Source organism: Phragmites australis, chromosome 23 (assembly GCF_958298935.1).
Source record: "Phragmites australis chromosome 23, lpPhrAust1.1, whole genome shotgun sequence".
NCBI classification, from domain to species: domain Eukaryota; kingdom Viridiplantae; phylum Streptophyta; class Magnoliopsida; order Poales; family Poaceae; genus Phragmites; species Phragmites australis.
In genome coordinates, this window is record NC_084943.1 from 962,899 (window position 1) to 980,726 (window position 17,828).

At 48.0% G+C, this 17,828-nt stretch overlaps 1 protein-coding gene across 1 annotated transcript; it reads left to right on the forward strand.

The window, feature by feature from the left end:
• Positions 1 to 16,897: 16,897 nt before the first annotated feature.
• LOC133906353 (uncharacterized) lies at positions 16,898 to 17,828 on the forward strand. The gene is made up of 2 exons (XM_062348226.1): positions 16,898 to 17,024; positions 17,113 to 17,828. The coding sequence occupies exon 2, from the start codon at positions 17,132 to 17,134 to the stop codon at positions 17,555 to 17,557; it is 426 nt and encodes a 141-aa protein (XP_062204210.1). The 5' UTR covers positions 16,898 to 17,024; positions 17,113 to 17,131; the 3' UTR covers positions 17,558 to 17,828.

Here is a 17,828-nt window from a genome sequence, read left to right on the forward strand (position 1 = left end):
CTCTACATTTTGCAACATCGGTTGCCAAAATTGTCGGAGCAGACGTTACACGCTCTCACTAGATAACATATCTTCTGCCATATACAACAACAGTTAGCCAATGAAGCCAAAGCCATAGATGTTTACGTCATGCAACAATATAGTCGTTACACTCAATCAGCGAGAACAATTACTTCCTCTGGTACGTGACAATAAGCCGTCAATGCCACAAGATATACCAATTTATTCAATAAAAAATAGTCTAGAAAGTAGCCTAAGCTCATTCACAATTTTAATTGAAGTGTAAGTCATCTCACGGAATGCTACAACTCATTCCATGTAAATAGATTTGAAAGTGGTGTAAACTCATTCGCACTTTTAGTGCCTTGGTACCATGGAAAGGAGGAGTTGGCACCAGAAATTGAGTGCGCGTTTGGTAGCTTTGTTTCGGCTTACTTTGCTTGGCGAAATAAGAAATCACGCGTTTAGATGCTTTGCCAACTGCCTCGATGCTTGTGCTCACCTTGCCAACGTGAGAGAGCCAAATTTGCTCTCCAACACTTACAATACTAGCCTTACCGAAGGAGACAGAAAAAAAATCAAGCACACCTAAATTATCAAGAAAAGAGGCTGTAAGATACTACATTTCGCAGAGACGCCGTTAGGTGAACTTCATCTGTTAACGAGGTTTTTTAAGAAAGTTTTTTTCGAATGCGTTAACAAGGTGCTTGATTTTGAATAATCCTGTAAAGAGGGGCTTAGATGCAAAAGGCTGAAGAATGGACGCCCAATGCTAACGCAAACGCATGACGCTGGCACAGTCAGCCACAGTCCAGTGCACCTCTTTAATCGTCATCGTCCTCTGGTGGCGCTGCCCGGAGACGCGGTGCGGTCACCCAGGCCGTCCTCGCCGTCCTCCCTGCCTGCGCCGCGCGGCGCGGGGCGGTTGCTACCTCGCGTGACGTGGAGTGGTGGACTGCGCAGCTCAGCGCAGCCTCGTCGCGCTCCAGGTCCAGCCGAGCTCACGCCATCCTCGCCGGCGTAGCGGAGCAGGCCGCGCTCTCCATGTGTGTCAGTCAGTTGCTGAGTCAGACGAGGGTGGTGAGCACATTAACTCACTGACTCATCTATGGCCCTTTGCATGGTTTCTGCCTCTGAAATTTGCTTTCCTTTTTCTGCTAGTCTGTTACTGTCTTTTGGAGTAGTAACTCTTCTCCTACTCCATTCACGTTCACCTCACACCAAAATGAATCGGAGAAAAAAGAACGGAACGGATCGCACTGACTCACTCCAAGAGCAGTAATTTGCGTATCAGAAGAGATAAACTATATATGGAAGCTAGTATTAATTTGTATCTTCAAATTCAACCGGTTCTCTTGTAAACTAGTAATGCCAGTGAATATAATCTGTGCAGATTCGGCATTCATTTGCAATTCATGCAAGTATATCAACGAAGCAGTTCACAAGCCAAACCACCGGATGCATTTTTCGCCTACAATTCATTGCTGCCGCTAGAGATATGCATGCAAGGTCTGCTGTAGCTAGACTGATGTCATCGCGTGTGTCTTCAAGTGCTAAAAGAGGACAGACTACAGGTTGTGGACGGTTCACACTAGTTATTTTTCAACTTCAGTTACTGATGCATGCATTTGAGCTTCTTTGTATATATGCACCTATTAGTAATTGGAAGCACAAGATCTCGACTACAGAAATGAAATCTGCGTGACACCTTTCATTTATTTGCAGCCACGCAAATCAAATTCATGGCTCCACCGCTCCAGGATTAATACTCAAAAAGATCATCCGATTCCAAGCATTCGCAATTGCAGATCGACATATATACATACGCTTGAAACAGAAAAATACGCAAGTGGTGGCGGTCTTCTTTTTCTTACGGGTTAAAGCCATCTCCAGCAGCTACCTTAAATTTTTATCCTCAAAAATACTATTACAGCATCCTCTATCACTATTACAGCATCTCTTACTTTTTCATCTCTAAGTAGCTACCCTATTTCCTATCTTCTACTCTCTTTTTCTCTCTCCTGCTCCGCTGCCAGTCTCCGTAAACAGTGTTGCTACAGTGCCCGACGCGTTTTACTGCCTGCGGGTCCACTATCAGTCCCGTGAGCAGTGTGCTACAGTGATACATGCTGCTACAGTAGCCCACAAAATATACAGACCCCACTCTCTCCGCAAACACTGTAGCGTCACTGTTTGGCACTGTAGCACGGATGAGGTAGCTGCTGGAGTGCAATTTCCAGTGCTACCGTACTTTGTGGAGTACTGTAGCATGGATACAGCACAGTTGGCCTAAGAGAGATTTCATGAATTAAAAATCGGTAGGATTACAATCTTAAAATCTTGAACCACTAAGTGCTAATGTAGTGTGGATATCAGCCAACCATACTACTAAACTTTGGACACGACAAGCATGTTGAGCTAGTTCATGAGCTACCCGATTTTGATCTCTCTCTTTACCTTGATATATAACTTTGCCTTCTCCCAATGCAGCCATGAGCTCTCTTGAATCTGAACAATCGCCGCATACGGAGAGCAGCCAATGCCAGGATACTGCAACGCTGTAACACAACTTGCACGTCAGTCTCCAAGATAAGTGGGCCTTCTGCCCATTGATGAGCCAACCTGAGGGTAGGGCGGTCCATGGCCTGTACGAAACTAAAAACATAACATATTACATTGAAATATCAAAAAATAATAAATATATTAATTTTAAGATAAATTTATATGTATTAAAAATTATTTCTGATAAATGCTTACATTACTACTTACATTGTCAAATACTTTCTAGAGATCATGATTACTTACATTGTCAATATGGTCTTTGGGGCTCTGATCTTTCAGATTCCTGTTAACTTGCTCCTCCACAGTAACTATCGTCAACTCATCTAGATTCCATGAAGTGCCCATTTTACTTTTCAAAAATTTGCCAATGACTTCTTATGTGATTCTATCAACTCTTCTGCTCCTTTCCTTATTTTTTTTTTCTTTTTTTCGCTACCAATGCATGCTTTCTAGACGACATAATATAAGAATGTGCTAAAAATTGAAAAAATAACACATTAGCGATTGAAAACTAGTGCAAATCTATAAAAAGCACTTAATCGACTAAAGTAAATCTTATCAATTATCATGTAGAATTCGCAAATCGCAATAATTTGTATCTCTGATGGCATGCTGCAAATCAGTAATTGCAATGAGCATGCAACCATAGGACTTGGGGTGGGGAGAACCGAAGCATCAATAGACCATGTGTTAGGTGAGACTATTCTGCGTTAGGGTATACTTTCATTCATGAAGTTGCTATTGCTGATCGCGTCTCGCTGAAGGCCGAACGAAGAAGGCGGCGCTGGGAGGAGGAAAGCAATTCAATTGATCTTTTCCTTTGCGTCTCTAGACTGGGACATGAGATGAGTGAGTGCGACTGAAAAACCAGGCATCCGGGCGAGGCAGTGATCAAGTAAGGGGGCCTCTGCAGAGAGCAGACGATAGACTGCGGATTAATACTCTGATGCTCCACTTTTGGGTCGGCCCATAAAGCATTCACATGTCACCGAAAATTGGAGTTTTGAACTAAAAACAAAAATGTACTACTATACAATACACATGTATGTACATGTACGATGAGGGGCCCCTGAGATTTGGGGACCCAGGATGGCCGCCCCGCTCGACCCCCTCAGGGTCGGTCCTGCCTGAGGCTCTCACCACAAGTAGTTAGCTCCACCTCTTCATCAGCTTAAGTACAACACCAAATCAACTTTTTGCCACCCTTAAGAAGTAGAAATTCTTGCTCTCACTGATATGTGGGGTTACCTGAGTCATAGACAGTGGGTTAGAGTGACAAAACTGTTACCACTCACCTCATAAGAGTGGTAAAAAAATAATTAATCCCACCATCCCGGACACTAGCACTTCCCCCCCCCCCCCACTCATCATGCATGATAATTAATGCGCTCCCCATGCTAGTACTCTCTAGAAATCCACCATCAACATTGATTTTAACCCAACCAGGAACGGGTTTACTCTACTGTGCCGCGGTGTTCTTCCTCATAAACACCAAAAGAAGCTGAACGATGACGTTAACATGTCTACTCGATCCTACAAGAGGATGATACCATGGTAGATTCTAGGATCGAGAATGATGACTATAGGAAGGTGAATAGACGCCTAAAAAATTTCTTTCAAAATCGATAGTCTTCTCCTATTTTGATCACCAAACGCACCTCAAAAACTCAAGCGGAAGCAAATAGAGAGAAACAAAGAAAAGAACCAAAAACTTGTGACTCTATGGATGAGATATGAACACAAGTTTCCATTTAAGACCATTTCATGACCCTAGTAAAAAAAACTCGCAACTTTGAAAGAAACTCAAAAAGATGATCACCGGGTGAAGAAACTCCTCAAGTTGATGACTTAGAGGCAAGGGAATGCAAGACCCAAATTTGTACTATTGTACACACATTTTATGCTCCTAGCAAAAAGAAAAATCACTTCACAAAGGTGGAAAAAGTATAGCTAAAAAAGGAAAACGAAAATCACAACCGAAAAAAGAAAATTTGCAAACTTGTAAGAGAACCAATAGAGGGAAACTAGAATGAGAAGAATTCAAACACAAGAGTAAACAAGAACTTCATTTCTTGTAGAAGTCAGCCATATATTAGGCAGATTACAAAGATTTTGTATACAAAAGCTCACACCTAATATATGAGCTAAGCACTCATCTCTCTCTCCTCTAAAACTCTAGCACAAGGCTCTCATATGAATGATACAAGGGGCTCAAAATGGCTGGTTCAAACTCTCTTATAGCCTTATCCCTTTAGAAGACCATTCCTTGACCCTAGTCACAAAAAGCTGGTCACGGGGTGAAGAAACTCTCCAAGTTAATAACTTAGAGGCAAATGAATACGAGACACAAATTTGTACTATTGTACGTGCATTTTATGCCTCTAGCAACAAGAAGAATCACTTTACAAAGGTGAAAAACTATAGCTAAAAAAGGAAAACAAAAATCACAACTGAAAAAGACAAACTTGTAAACTTGCAAGGGAACCAATAGAGAAAAACTAGAAAGAGATGAATTCAAACACAATAGTAAACAAGAACTTCATTTCTTGCAGAGGTCAACCTATTTTGGACGGATTAAAAAAAATTGCATACAAAAGCTTACACCTAATACATAGGGTAAACACTCATCTCCCTCTCATCTAAAACTCTAGCACAAATCTCTCATATGGATGACATAAAGGGCTCAAAATGGTTGGTTCAAACTCTTCTATAGCTCTACAACTTTATTTATAGGCCTATAAAATTTAACCCCTAAGTTTCCTAGCTTGTTATCAAAATACCACTCTCTTGTAGTACACTCATACATACCACCGAGAGTATTTTAGTCTATTTCTTGCTCCGTCCATCGAACGGCTGCGACGCCTTCACAACTTAGCTTCGCCTCATGCAAGCTTTGCGATGATGCCACATACTCCTCCAGTCTTCCTACGGTTTTGATGCACAACTGTAAAACCATCCGCATGCTTCTGAAAGCATGACTCGTCATTTGCTTACACCTTAAGCAAGCGCTCTGATGTCAACACGTATAGTCCATCTTGCGATCCTGATCGTCGGTAAGTCTCTTCCGCTCTTGATCCGTTGGGATGCCTTGTCACTTGCATCAACATCTGTCGTTGAATCAGGAACCAGGGGTCCCCGAATTCCGAGGCCAGGTCAGCAATCCGCCACGTGGCGCCCTCCCGTGGGGATTATCTCCGCGGGGTACGAGAAGACTAAGTCCCGGGAGGGGGTGCTCGGGGCCATGAACAGTGGTCCCCGAGTGCCCGAGTCCCCCGATGATCTACGAAGACCAAGTGCCGGGAAGGGAGTGCTCGGGGTCATGAACAGTGGCCCCCGAGCACTCGGTTCCCCGAGGACCAAGTCCCCCGACGACCAGAAAAGCCGAGTACCGAGAAGGGCATGCTCGGGGCTGCGAACAGCGGCCCCCGAGCACTCCGTTCCCCGAGGACCCGAACAGTCAATTCCGGGAGAGAGTGCTCGGGGCCGTGAATAGTGGCCCCCGAGCACTCGGTTCCCCAAGGACCAAGAGAGGGCGTTCCCGGGAGAGAGTACTCGGGGATATGAACAGTACCCCCGAACACTCGATTCCCCGACGGCCCAAGAAGTCCTTCGTCGGTGTCCCCCACAGGGGTCCGGCGGTGAGGTGTCAGTCTGTGAAAGGCCCGATGCCGTATTTAAGAAGGCGCATGGCCTGTCACCTCCAACTGCTCCTGCCACGCTCGGTGTCAGTCCTTGACACATCCTAGTAGAAGGGCGTGGGGACATTTAATGCACGGGTCCCATCCCGCGTCATCCAGCGCGCCTCGGGATAGCATCGCAAGGCCCAAGGCGCCCCGCCTGCTGCCCTGCTGTGTCAGACGAACAAGACCAGGAGGGCACGCCGGGCCGCTCTATGGTTGCCCGGTGGGCCCTCTCCACGGAGCCTGTTGCCAACGCCATCATGACGACCGAGATCGGGTGGGGGGCGCGTTTTCAGCCCCCCGTCACTTCACGCAGCAGCCTATAATGACTACCTTTCCATTTATGGTGCCTTGGAACTCGTGCCCTCCCTTTCGGGGTACGCTACCGTCGGCGAGTATTTAAGAGAGCCGGTGGGCACGGACAAAGACAGAGAGAGAGAGAGAGAGAGAGAGAGAGACTCGGATACACATTCTCAGAGGCTGAAGAGTCCAGAGCGAAGACAAAAGAACACCTCAGTACAAGTACAGAAGCTGAGACCACCGAAGAACAAGGAACCCGAAGCTCTAGGATAGACAAACATTCTTGTAACCAGCAACATCCTTGAGAGACATTCTCAGGGCATTTATAGTATCCACACAGGAGTAGGGTATTACGCTCAGTGTGGCCTGAACCTGTCTAAAAATCCCTCTAGTGCATTTACTGCATTCTGCATTAGATCATTCAATCCCACCTGCCATCGCATTTACACCCATTTATTTCTCCCGCAAACATATTCAGAATCATCCCCTCGGCCGAATCTCAAAAAGGGTCCCTCCGGATCCCTGCGATAGGAGTTCACCCTCTGACAGCTGGTGCGCCAGGTAGGGGGTTGCATCCCTGAATTTGTTTGTTTTTTCCTGCAGAAAAAATGGCAGGTGGCCATCGTCTCCGACGCACCGGCTCCAGCTCCAGTGAGGAAATGGAGCCCCTCGCGCAGGAGGCCCCAGTCGCTGCTGCTCCTCAGCAGCCACGGTCTGCACGCACGGTGCTCCCCTCTCAGGGGGACCATGGCGTTGGGCCCAACAGGGTCGCCGCCACCGCCGCTAGCGCACCGCCTGGCCGCTGGCTCCAGGATGTGGCCGCCTTGGTCGGCACAGCTCACCGTCAGGTGTTGGCCGAGAGTTTCTGGGATACCTCCCACCGCGGCGCAACCAAGGCAAGTCCATCCTCGGGTGGTGGCCAAACCGGCCGGGGGCCTCCAAGCGGAGTGCGGCCCCCCTGGCCACTACCGGAGCTCAGGACCTCCGCTTGCACCTCAACGAGTGGAGGGCCGTCGAAGACGTGCGTGTTACCCTTGAGCGCCAGCGGGAGTCCCGGTATGAGGCCGAAGCTGAGGACCAGGCCTCCTCCATGCCGACCCATGATCGTTGGGGCTCCCCGGCTCGCCGGCGTTCACCGCCCAAAGGCGCTGCCCGCGCAGCAGGGTACGGCACAGGCTGCCGTGCCTTCGCCAGCGAGCTCCGCTAGGTCAAATGGCCCACCAAGTTCCGGCCAGAACTGCCGGAGAAGTACGACGGGTCCATCGACCCCGTCGAGTTCCTCCAAATCAACACCACTGCTGTCCAAGCAGCTGGCGGTAGTGAAAAGGTGATGGCCAATTATTTTCATGTTGCCTTGAGGGGCTCTGCCCACTCTTGGCTTATGAACTTAACCCCAGGATCCATCAATTTCTGGGATGATCTCTGCCACCAGTTTGTGGTAAACTTTCAGGGCACATTCACACGCCCCGGCCTGGAGTGCGACCTCCACGCCGTCAAACAGCAAGAGGGGGAGACGCTGTGGCACTTCATACAGCGCTTCAGCCAGGTCCGCAACACCATCCCGCGGATAACCCTCCACGCTATTATTGTCGCGTTCCGGCAGGTATCCGCGACGAGCAGATGCTCGAGAAGCTTGGCACGCACGAGGTTGAAACCACCATGGAACTCTTTGCGCTGGCCGACAAGTGCGCCAAGGCGGCGGAGGCTCGGGCATGGCATGTTCCGCGCCCTGAGCATCCTGCCACCGATCAACCAGGTCCTTTCCGCTCTGATAGGCGGGAAAAGAAAAAGAGAAGAAGGCGCGAAGCAGTCCCTGTCGTGACGACCCAAGGCCCTGCCCCTGAGCCGGCCCAGGAGCCCGACCACCGGCCAGCTCGCTAGGCGGCCGCCGACATAAGGCCTGCGCCCACAAGTGCTCCGGCCCGAGCCCCTCCTAGGGCTCCGGCTCCCGTGAGAGCTCCCGCTCCTGCAAGGGCCCCCGCTCCTGCGAGGCCCGAGCCGGGGAAGTGGTGCCAGATCCACCAGACCAAGTGGCATGACCTCATGGAGTGCCGCACGGTCAAAGGTCTCATCGAGCAGCGCCAGAGGGATCGCGAGGAGCCCCGCAGGGGCGGCGACGATAGAACCGCCCCCGACAACCAAGAGCTCGGCTTCCAGGAGCCTGAGCACACCGTCACCTTCATCGACGAAGGCGCGTACACGCCCTCCTCCCGCCGCAGCGTCAAGACCATACGGCGCGAGGTGTGCTCGGCGACCCCAAGCGAAGAGGGCGCAAGGCCCCTGAAGTGGTCGGACTCCTCGATCACGTTCAGCCTGGCCGACCACCCAGCAAGTACTGCAGGCGTGGGGCGACTATCCCTGGTAGTGTCCCCCACCATCTGCAACGTAAAGGTCAGCAGGGTGCTGATCGACGGGGGTGCAGGCCTCAACCTCCTTTCTCGGGAGGCCTTCAAGAAGCTGCAGGTTCCTTCTAGGCGCCTAAAGCTGTCGCTCCCCTTTTACGGGGTGACGCCCGGGCACTCCCTGCCCCTCGGGCAGGTCGAGCTGCCTGTGACATTCGGGAGCCGAGATAACTTCCAGACGGAGAACGTCATCTTCGACGTCGTGGAACTTCCCCTCCCCTACAACGTCATCCTCGGGCGCCCGACGCTCGCTCGGTTCATGGTGGTCACCCACTACGCGTACCTCACGGTCAAGATGCTGGGCCCTGCGGGCCCCATCTCCGTGTCCGCTGAGACCGGCAGCGCCGTCTCCTGCGCCAAGCAGTTATACTCAGCCTTGGTCTCAGCTCGGGCCGAGGTCGAGGGTCATCCAAGGGGCCCGGGACCCTCTTCATCCAAACCTCGACTCGCTGCCGACACCTCCGTTCCAACAAAGGAGGTGGTGGTGGGCGAAGATGCTTCCCAGGTCGTCCGAATCGACGACGACCTGGGCGGCAAATAGGAAAGCGCGCTCGTCGCCTTCCTCCGGGCTAACGTCGACGTGTTCGCATGGCAGCCGTCTGATATTCCCGGGATCCCTAGGGAGGTGATCGAGCACCACCTGGCTGTGCACCCGGACGCACGGCCGGTGAAGCAAAAGGTCTGGCGACAGGCGCCCGAGCGTCAGGAGTTCATCCGGGAGCAAGTAAGTAAGCTCCTTGACGCCGGCTTCATCTAAGAAGTCCTCCACCCCGAGTGGCTGGCAAACCCAGTCATCGTCCCGAAGGCCAACGGCAAGCTCCGCATGTGCGTCGATTACACCGGCCTAAACAAGGCTTGCTCAAAAGATCATTTTCCTTTACCCCGCATAGATCAGATTGTAAATGCAACCGCGGGGTGCGATCTTTTATGTTTTCTAGATGCAAACTCTGGTTATCATCAAATCCGCATGGCCATAGAGGATGAAGAAAAAACTTCTTTTACCACTCCGGTGGAGACTTATTGTTATGTATCAATGCTATTTAGTTTGCGCAACGCTGGGTCGTCTTTCCAGCGCACTGTGCGCATTACCCTTGACTCGCAGGTTGGCCGCAACGTCGAGGCTTAAATCGACGATTTCGTAGTCAAATCCCGAGACCGCGCCACCCTACTTGAAGATCTAGCCGAGACTTTCAACAGTCTCCGTACTACCCGCTTGAAGCTCAACCCCGAGAAGTGTGTTTTTGGGGTACCTGCGAGCAAGCTCCTCGGTTTCTTGGTCTCTAGCCGAGGAATCGAGGCCAACCCAGAGAAGATCCGGGTCATCGAGCAGATGCGACCCCCGGCTCGACTCAAAGAAGTTCAGCGCCTCGCCGGCTGCATGGCGGCCCTCGGGCGCTTCATCTCCAAGCTCGGGGAGTGAGGACTCCCCCTCTTCAAACTCCTGAAGAAAACCGGTCACTTCGACTGGACACCAGAGGCCGAGCAGGCCTTCTGCGACTTGAAGAAATATCTCACCTCACCGCCTGTACTGGTGGCTCCCTCTGAGGACGAGCCACTACTGCTCTACATCTCGATCACTCCTCGGTCGTGAGCCTAGTACAGGACAGTTCAGTGCATAAGTGCAGCAGTCTCTGGTGCGATGCAGCCATGCAAAGAAAAAGGTTACAGGAGACGTACGTACTACTGTTACTGTCTCTCCAACCGAGTGATCAACGATGAACAAGAAGATACCAATAATAGCATCGATCATATCGTACGAGAAGGAGCTCGATATATAGAGATTGGTTTTAAGTTTGGCATCACATCTGTAAATAGGTCCGTGTCAACATGTGCAGATTTAAGAAGAGTGATCGATCTGCATCTCACGTGGACCACAAGCTCATAAACTTGTGAGGAGTGATGGTGGTCGATCGATTAGCGTAGGGAGTATGAGTACTACTGATCGATGTGCGTGCCGGCCGCCGCCGTGCCCTCTATGCATGCAGACTTGACATCAACAACTCGTCACTCTAGCTACTTCTTTAATTTCTGGGCCGGCCTGGTTCTCCGCTCACGCGGCGGAATCGCTGCATCGTTCTCTGATCATCGATCCGTCTAGTCACAGGACCATCGTAGCTAGCTGCTGCGGTACTGCGTGCAGTACGTACCCGATCACCGCTCTCTGTTTCTGGCAGTACGTGCTACCACGGGGAGCAGCCGAGTGACGCCTGAGGTTGTCGGGGATCAATCAATCTCAATCTCACAGCTCACGTCTACACACGCGCTCTGAAAAATTTCACGCTGTTGTCCACAACGGGAACAGTAAACTGAAGAACTCAGTGCTCTCAGGTGTTTGGTGCTGCGGTAAAACGATGCAGCATTTTCTCGTTTATGTATTCGCTTAAATAGATATCCTAAAAGTAGTGGCCAGTGAGGCCGCTAGGCGCGCCACGATCTCGACAAACTATGCCATCCCATAGCTCTCCGATCGTGCCGCGCGTGTCTAACTGAAAATATTTTCAGAGGAAAAACTGATTCTGAACCTAACAGACTCTGACTAAGCTAATGAACCTGAACCTAACTAACAGCCGGAGCAGGCGCATGTCGTGCAAGGATTATTCCTATCAATCTCCCTCTTAATTCTTGCATCCTTCACTTGAGTTCAATAACGCTGATATTCGTGTGCTGATCCTGAAACTTGATGCGACTGGGCGGCTTAGTGAGCATTTCTACAAGTTGCTTCTCTAACCTAACAAAGTCCAAGTTGATCCTGCCTTCATTCACACATTTCGAATGAAATGATATTTCGTGTCGATGTGCTTTCTTTGATCGTGGAAGACATTAGTCTTACTTAGCGCAATGGCAGACATGTTGTCTACCTTGAGCTCGGTGCATTGGGCTTTTCACCAAGAACATCGCTCAGCAACCACGAGAGCCAGACTCCTTAACATGCGGTAGCTGACACAACAATGTACTCTGCCTCACATAAGGATAGAGCCACCACACGCTACTTTTGAGATTGCTAGGAGATAGGCTTGTCCCCGATGAAGAAGATGATGGCAGCGGTGCTCTTTAGATCGTCAATGGCTCCGACCTTGTCAGAATCACTGAACCCAACAAAATATGGTCCCTATGCTTCTTCCTAGGGTAGAACGTAGAAGATGCTAAAGTTGATCGTGCTAGCAATGTAGCGCAGGAAGTGCTTGATAGCATTGATATGTTCTTATCTTGGCGCTTCCATGAACCTGCTTACATAGCACACAATGAAGGAGATGTCTGTCCTAGTGTGCACAAGGTACAGAAGGCTCCCAATAATGCTCTAGTAGCATGTGGCATCCATTGGTTCTCCTGAGCTTGCCTTGGACAACTTCAACTGAGCTTCCATCAGCATCTGACAGGGGTTGCATCCTGTCAGTCCAGCCTTCTCAATTAGCTTCTGTGCATAAATTTGTTGTCGCGAGTGTAGAGAGCATGCTCGATGTCGCTCTTGTGAAAGAAGAGCACGCAAGATGGTATCAAGCTTTGCATTCTAGGCTCGAGGAGCTTGCTAGAGCCCATACAAGGCCTTGAGTAGCTTCAATACTCTATGTGGCTGCTTGCCGGCCATGAAACCCGGTGGCTGCTCGACGTAGATTTCCTCGTCAAGGTCACCGTTGAGGAACGCCATCTTCACATTCATGTGATGGACTCACCACCCGTTGTGCGTAGAGATAGCAATCAACAGCCTAACAGAGTCAAGCCTCGCCATCAGAGCAAATGTTTCTTCAAAGTTGATCATGTGCCATTGTGCATAGCCTTTCACCACAACTCAAGATTTGTGCCGAAAGATGATCCTTGATCATTGCGCTTTAGCTTGTACAAACATTTTAGGCCGATGGCATGGCGATTCATCGGAGGGTAAACCAGCTCCTAAGTTCGGTTGTCCTCAATCGATGCCATCTCCTCGAGCATGGCCTGCCGCCAGCACTGATGATGCTATACTTCAACAAATTTCACCAGCTCTTCGTCGACTGCCAAGTGTAGCTCGATGTCAACGAGCTCCCATAGCACTGGCCGAGTGGTGTAGCTTGTCCAAGGATGTTGTCAATGAGGCGATAATGCAGATACGCGTCCTCATGATCCACAAGTGAAAAAAATTCTAAGATATTTATATACTCATTCTAAGATATTCTAATGTGAACTACATAAAAAATTGAAAATAAATCCATCAATTTTAATAGATTTCGATAATACCTTTATATTTATACATAAAATGTAATATACTCAAAAAATATACAAACCACCTAAAAAAATATACATACCATTTGGATGATCTTATATACTAATATGCTCTATGTACGTACCATTTATTACATGAGACATTCCCTACATTATAAGATACATATGTAAGAGTACATAGTAACAGGTGTACCAAATGTGCTTCATATACACACACACACACACACACACACACACACACACACACACACACACACACACACACACACACACACACACACACACACACACACAAATATATATTTATAAACAAGGCCAATTAGGAATTTAGGATGCTTTGGTTAGGGATTTCCTTCTCTCTCTAGCGGTTCAGCGCGTTGAATCACCTATGGGCCCCACCTATCAACTATTTTTTTGCAAATTTCTTTTAAATTAATATTAATTAAAAAATTCCTTTCTTCCTCCCGCACCCCTCTCTTTCCTTCTCCCCTCCCATGCACCTCCATAGGTTCGACCCATCGAAGAGGAGTCTTGCTCGTGGGGGGCTACTGTTGGGAAATGGTCTCATAGGCCCCCTTTAGATGTTAGGTTGAAGACTTCTGCGATCATTGTTTACTAATAAATCCTACAATTATCATGGATCTATCATGTTGCATGAATCTCTTGATGAACCGAAGATACCCTTCAGTCTCTCGGCACCGAGGGAGCGTCTCTTGCAACTGGGAGTGGCGAAGCCTATGATGGGTCTTCGGAGGCTAGCTGAAGGACTTCGTTCGACCACGGGTGGGCTTCGATCAAGGAACGCCAAAGGTGTTGGTGGAGGTGAAGCTTTCGTCGGACCTTCGGAAGCAAAGCAAAGACCTTCGCTAGACATCACGAAGGAATCAGCCGAAGGGATGCCGAAGGTGCCAGAGGGCTCAGGTCTTTGGAAGCCTGAGCAAAGGGAGTATGACAAAGTGCATGATTGTAAATAAGCTAGCTGCACTTAGCATAGTACCAAAATACCCATGAATATGTTAAGAATATGACAAGTAGAGGGGTAATATTGTAAACTATGATAGAGGGTGGTCAGGTATGACATAAATAGTAGTGCACACTATAATAGAAAAGACATATAACATTAATAGTAGTGCACAGTTCCCTACTTTGTGTGTTACCCACCAAGCCTTCGGACCACTCTTGTGAGCCGAAGGCTCACCACATTGTTTGGCAATCATCATCTCGCCAGCACCATGGACCCACATGTCCGCATCACCTTCCTCCTCATGTTGTTTCGACAAAAATGGAAAAATAGATAACATATATAGGCATATCTACCAAAATAAATAATATGCTGGCATATTTACAAATCTAGCACTTGTATTCGGCACCTCAAATATAGAAAACCAGATTTTGGAATCTCAAAAACCAAAAATGGGCTGGCCCCACCTTTTTTGGCAACTCAGGTGCCGAATATGACACTGATCACCATATTCGGTAGCTCAGTTGCTGAAATCTCCGGTATTCGGCAATTGAGCTGCCGAATACTATGAACAGTGTTGTATTCGGCATCGTCGAAAGCTATCAGGTCCACGTGTTGTCGCGTCACTACCGAAAGCTGCTGTCGTCTTATCGCCGCTCAGTCACGTCGTGTCGCCTGGTTTCGGTGCTGTGTGGCCGTATGCTGCTATTTTTTTTGCTTTTGGTGCATCGTGTGGTGGCCGTGCATGCTATAAAATGAGGAGAGCAACAGCGCAACACAAAGAGGGGAGAGCAAAAGTAGTGCAAAGAGAGGGAGAGTAGTAGCAGCGCGAGGTGAGGAGAGAAGCAGTAACGCGAGGCCAGAACCGAAAGGAGCAACATCAGTGCCAGGAGAGGAGCTCCAGTGCTTGTTGAATAGTTTGAGAACGTTACATCCAGTTACAGTAAGTACTTAAATTATGTATGTAATTAATACTTAAATTAGTAATAGTAATTAGAGTAAGTAGATTATTTAGTTCATTTAATTACATTTGTTAAATTATATTAAGTTGATAAAATAGGGTATTTAGATTATTTGAATAGTTTGATTATATGAATTTAATTAGTTAGTGTAATTAGGTTATGTACCTTGTTTAAAAACATGAAATTCATTAATCAGTGTAATTAGATTATTCCCATGGTATAATTGTATGCATGTCATTAACTAGTATAACTAGATTTTTTTACATAATTTAATCAGAATTATTAGAGTTTTTTGATTAATCTTATTAATTAGTGTAATTGTATTTATTTGATTAATTAGCTTAATCACTTAGATTAAGTAGAGTAACATGATTACTCGAATTATTTAAATGGGTGAGTATTGTTACTTGTTATTTATCGAGGGCGTAATTAGCTGTGTACCGTACAAGGGGACAGAGGCATACAGGATTGGGCATCCGTAAATATCGAGCACCTACAGAGCTGGACAGAGTTAGCCACAGTGGAGAGATCACAAACTTCTTGGTGATGTATATGCTCTTCGGCGGGGGTGTGGTGCCTGGTTCGCGTAGAAGACGACGACGGTCAGCGAACCTAAGGGGTGCAGGGGCACCCTCTACTACTCATCCAGAAAATGAAGAGGACGATGATGATGATGATTTCATACCCCTAATGCCTCGTTGTTCTAGCAGCCACACATGAGAAGTTTTAAGGACCACTACAAGATGATGTTCACGTACCACATCGAGATAGTATACAATCGACAAAGAAATATGACGTGGTACTACCGTGATAGCTCAAGATGATGACGACGATGATTTCATGCTACAACGATCTCTCCCTCTATTTCCTCCATCTCCGGAGAATATCGATGACACTAAAAGTGATGGTGGATTTACTGGTAACCATCCTTACGACTTTCCATCATCACCCCGAAGACGATAATCATCTTACCCTAATAGCATTGACTGGTACAGCTGGTATTCTTTCGCTAATTTGTGTCGCCACTTTCCTCCACCATCTTGAGATGATGTAGGTATTTAACATCTATGCGCTATGAACTATGCAAATGCCAGGTAGGATTGTTTATTTTGTTTACCTTTCTATTTTATTAGTTGAGTTCGATGGACATATGGTTAGTGTATTATATTAACTTACTATGTTATGAACTATTTATAAATTTTATGTCTAATCAATGTGATATTAAATTTATTATATTAACGTACTATCCAAGCACAATTCTTTCTAACATGTAAAAAGCATTACTTAGAAATTTACTTAATTATCGTTCTACCGGACCCGCTCACATACTCACGAATACACTTTAGTGCATATAAAAAAACTCGCATGCACCTAAAGCACGGACAACACGTAACTCGATCAACGTGATTTTGGCAGCTCAGGTGCCGAATACGACACTGTACGCCGTATTCGGCACCTCAGTTGCCGAATGCAAAGAGCTTTCAGCACCTGAGGTGCCGAGAATACGGTAAACAATGCCGTATTCGGTACCTGCGTTGCCGAAATCAGTGGGTCCAGGTTGCTTTCGGATTTTTGGACCAAAATCGAGTTTTCAGATTTTGAGATATGAAATACAATTGCTAGATTTATAAATACACTAGTATACAGTTGCTCCGAAGAGACATTTGATAGCAATCGTTAATCATTATTGTCAGAACGGTCTATTTTTCCTAACAATTATCTATTTTTCAAATATATATTATCTATTTTTCTATTTTTTTTCCTGTCGTTTCCCCGTCTGCAGTACTCCCAAATCGGCGCAGTGAATCGCCTGTGGCCCCACCTGTCGATAAAGGGTGGAAACCCTCGCTTTCTCTCTCCTCTGCCTTCTCTTCATCCTTTCCCCGCACTCCACATCCGAATCGGCGCTTATCCGAATTCGACCATGAATCAGACGATCCACCAGCCCATAAATTCATAGGTCGGTAAGACATTTACCTCCGCTCCCCCTCACATCAGCGTGTTCGATCCCCGTCGGCGTGTTGATCCGATTCTTCTTCTCCGAGCAGTGTCCGCGGCAGGCTGCAGATGGATGCCGCAAGAGCAGCACCACTTGCTGCTTCCGACGGCCAAGGCAGCCTTAGCGGCCACATCCTACCCAACTGGATGATACGGGAGGGGTTGTATGAAGCGGCCGCGGAGATCAACCGCAGCTACAAGCGCGCTCGAATCCCCGCCTCGAGCAAGGCCATCATGGGCCTGCAGGAGGTGAGGGCCGGCGACGCGAGGCTGCAGGCGGAGTGCGCCGTGTGCCTGCAGGATTTCGACGCGGAGGACAAGCTCAGGGCGATGCCGTGCTCACACGCCTTCCATCAGGACTGCATCCTCGGATGGCTCCGGGTTAAGCGCGTCTGCCCTCTCTGCCGCCACGCACTGCCCACGCAGCAGCAGGACGACGACGACGACGACGAAAATTACCAGCAGGCGAGCATGCCGGTGCCAGAGGAGGCCTAAACCTGGAAGCAGCAACAACATCTAGATGTCTCTGCGTCGATCTGTTCCAACTAGAGTTGTACTCTGAAACTAGTGCTGTTTTTATCTTGTCTTCAGTGTAAAACTAAACAAGAAGCACAAATGTCATGTTTATTTCTTGATAGATATATCAAAGCCCGTATTATTGTTTCTGTGACATGTTGCTATTAGACGAGCCCTAATCGTCTGTATCATGAAGTTGTATCATAAAACTCTACCTCACATGATATCAATGAAGAATTTGTCTTCCCAA

Excerpts from the sequence above, each read along its gene's own strand:
- LOC133906353 (XM_062348226.1), top strand. The coding sequence starts at position 17,132 with ATGGATGCCGCAAGAGCAGCACCACTTGCTGCTTCCGACGGCCAAGGC.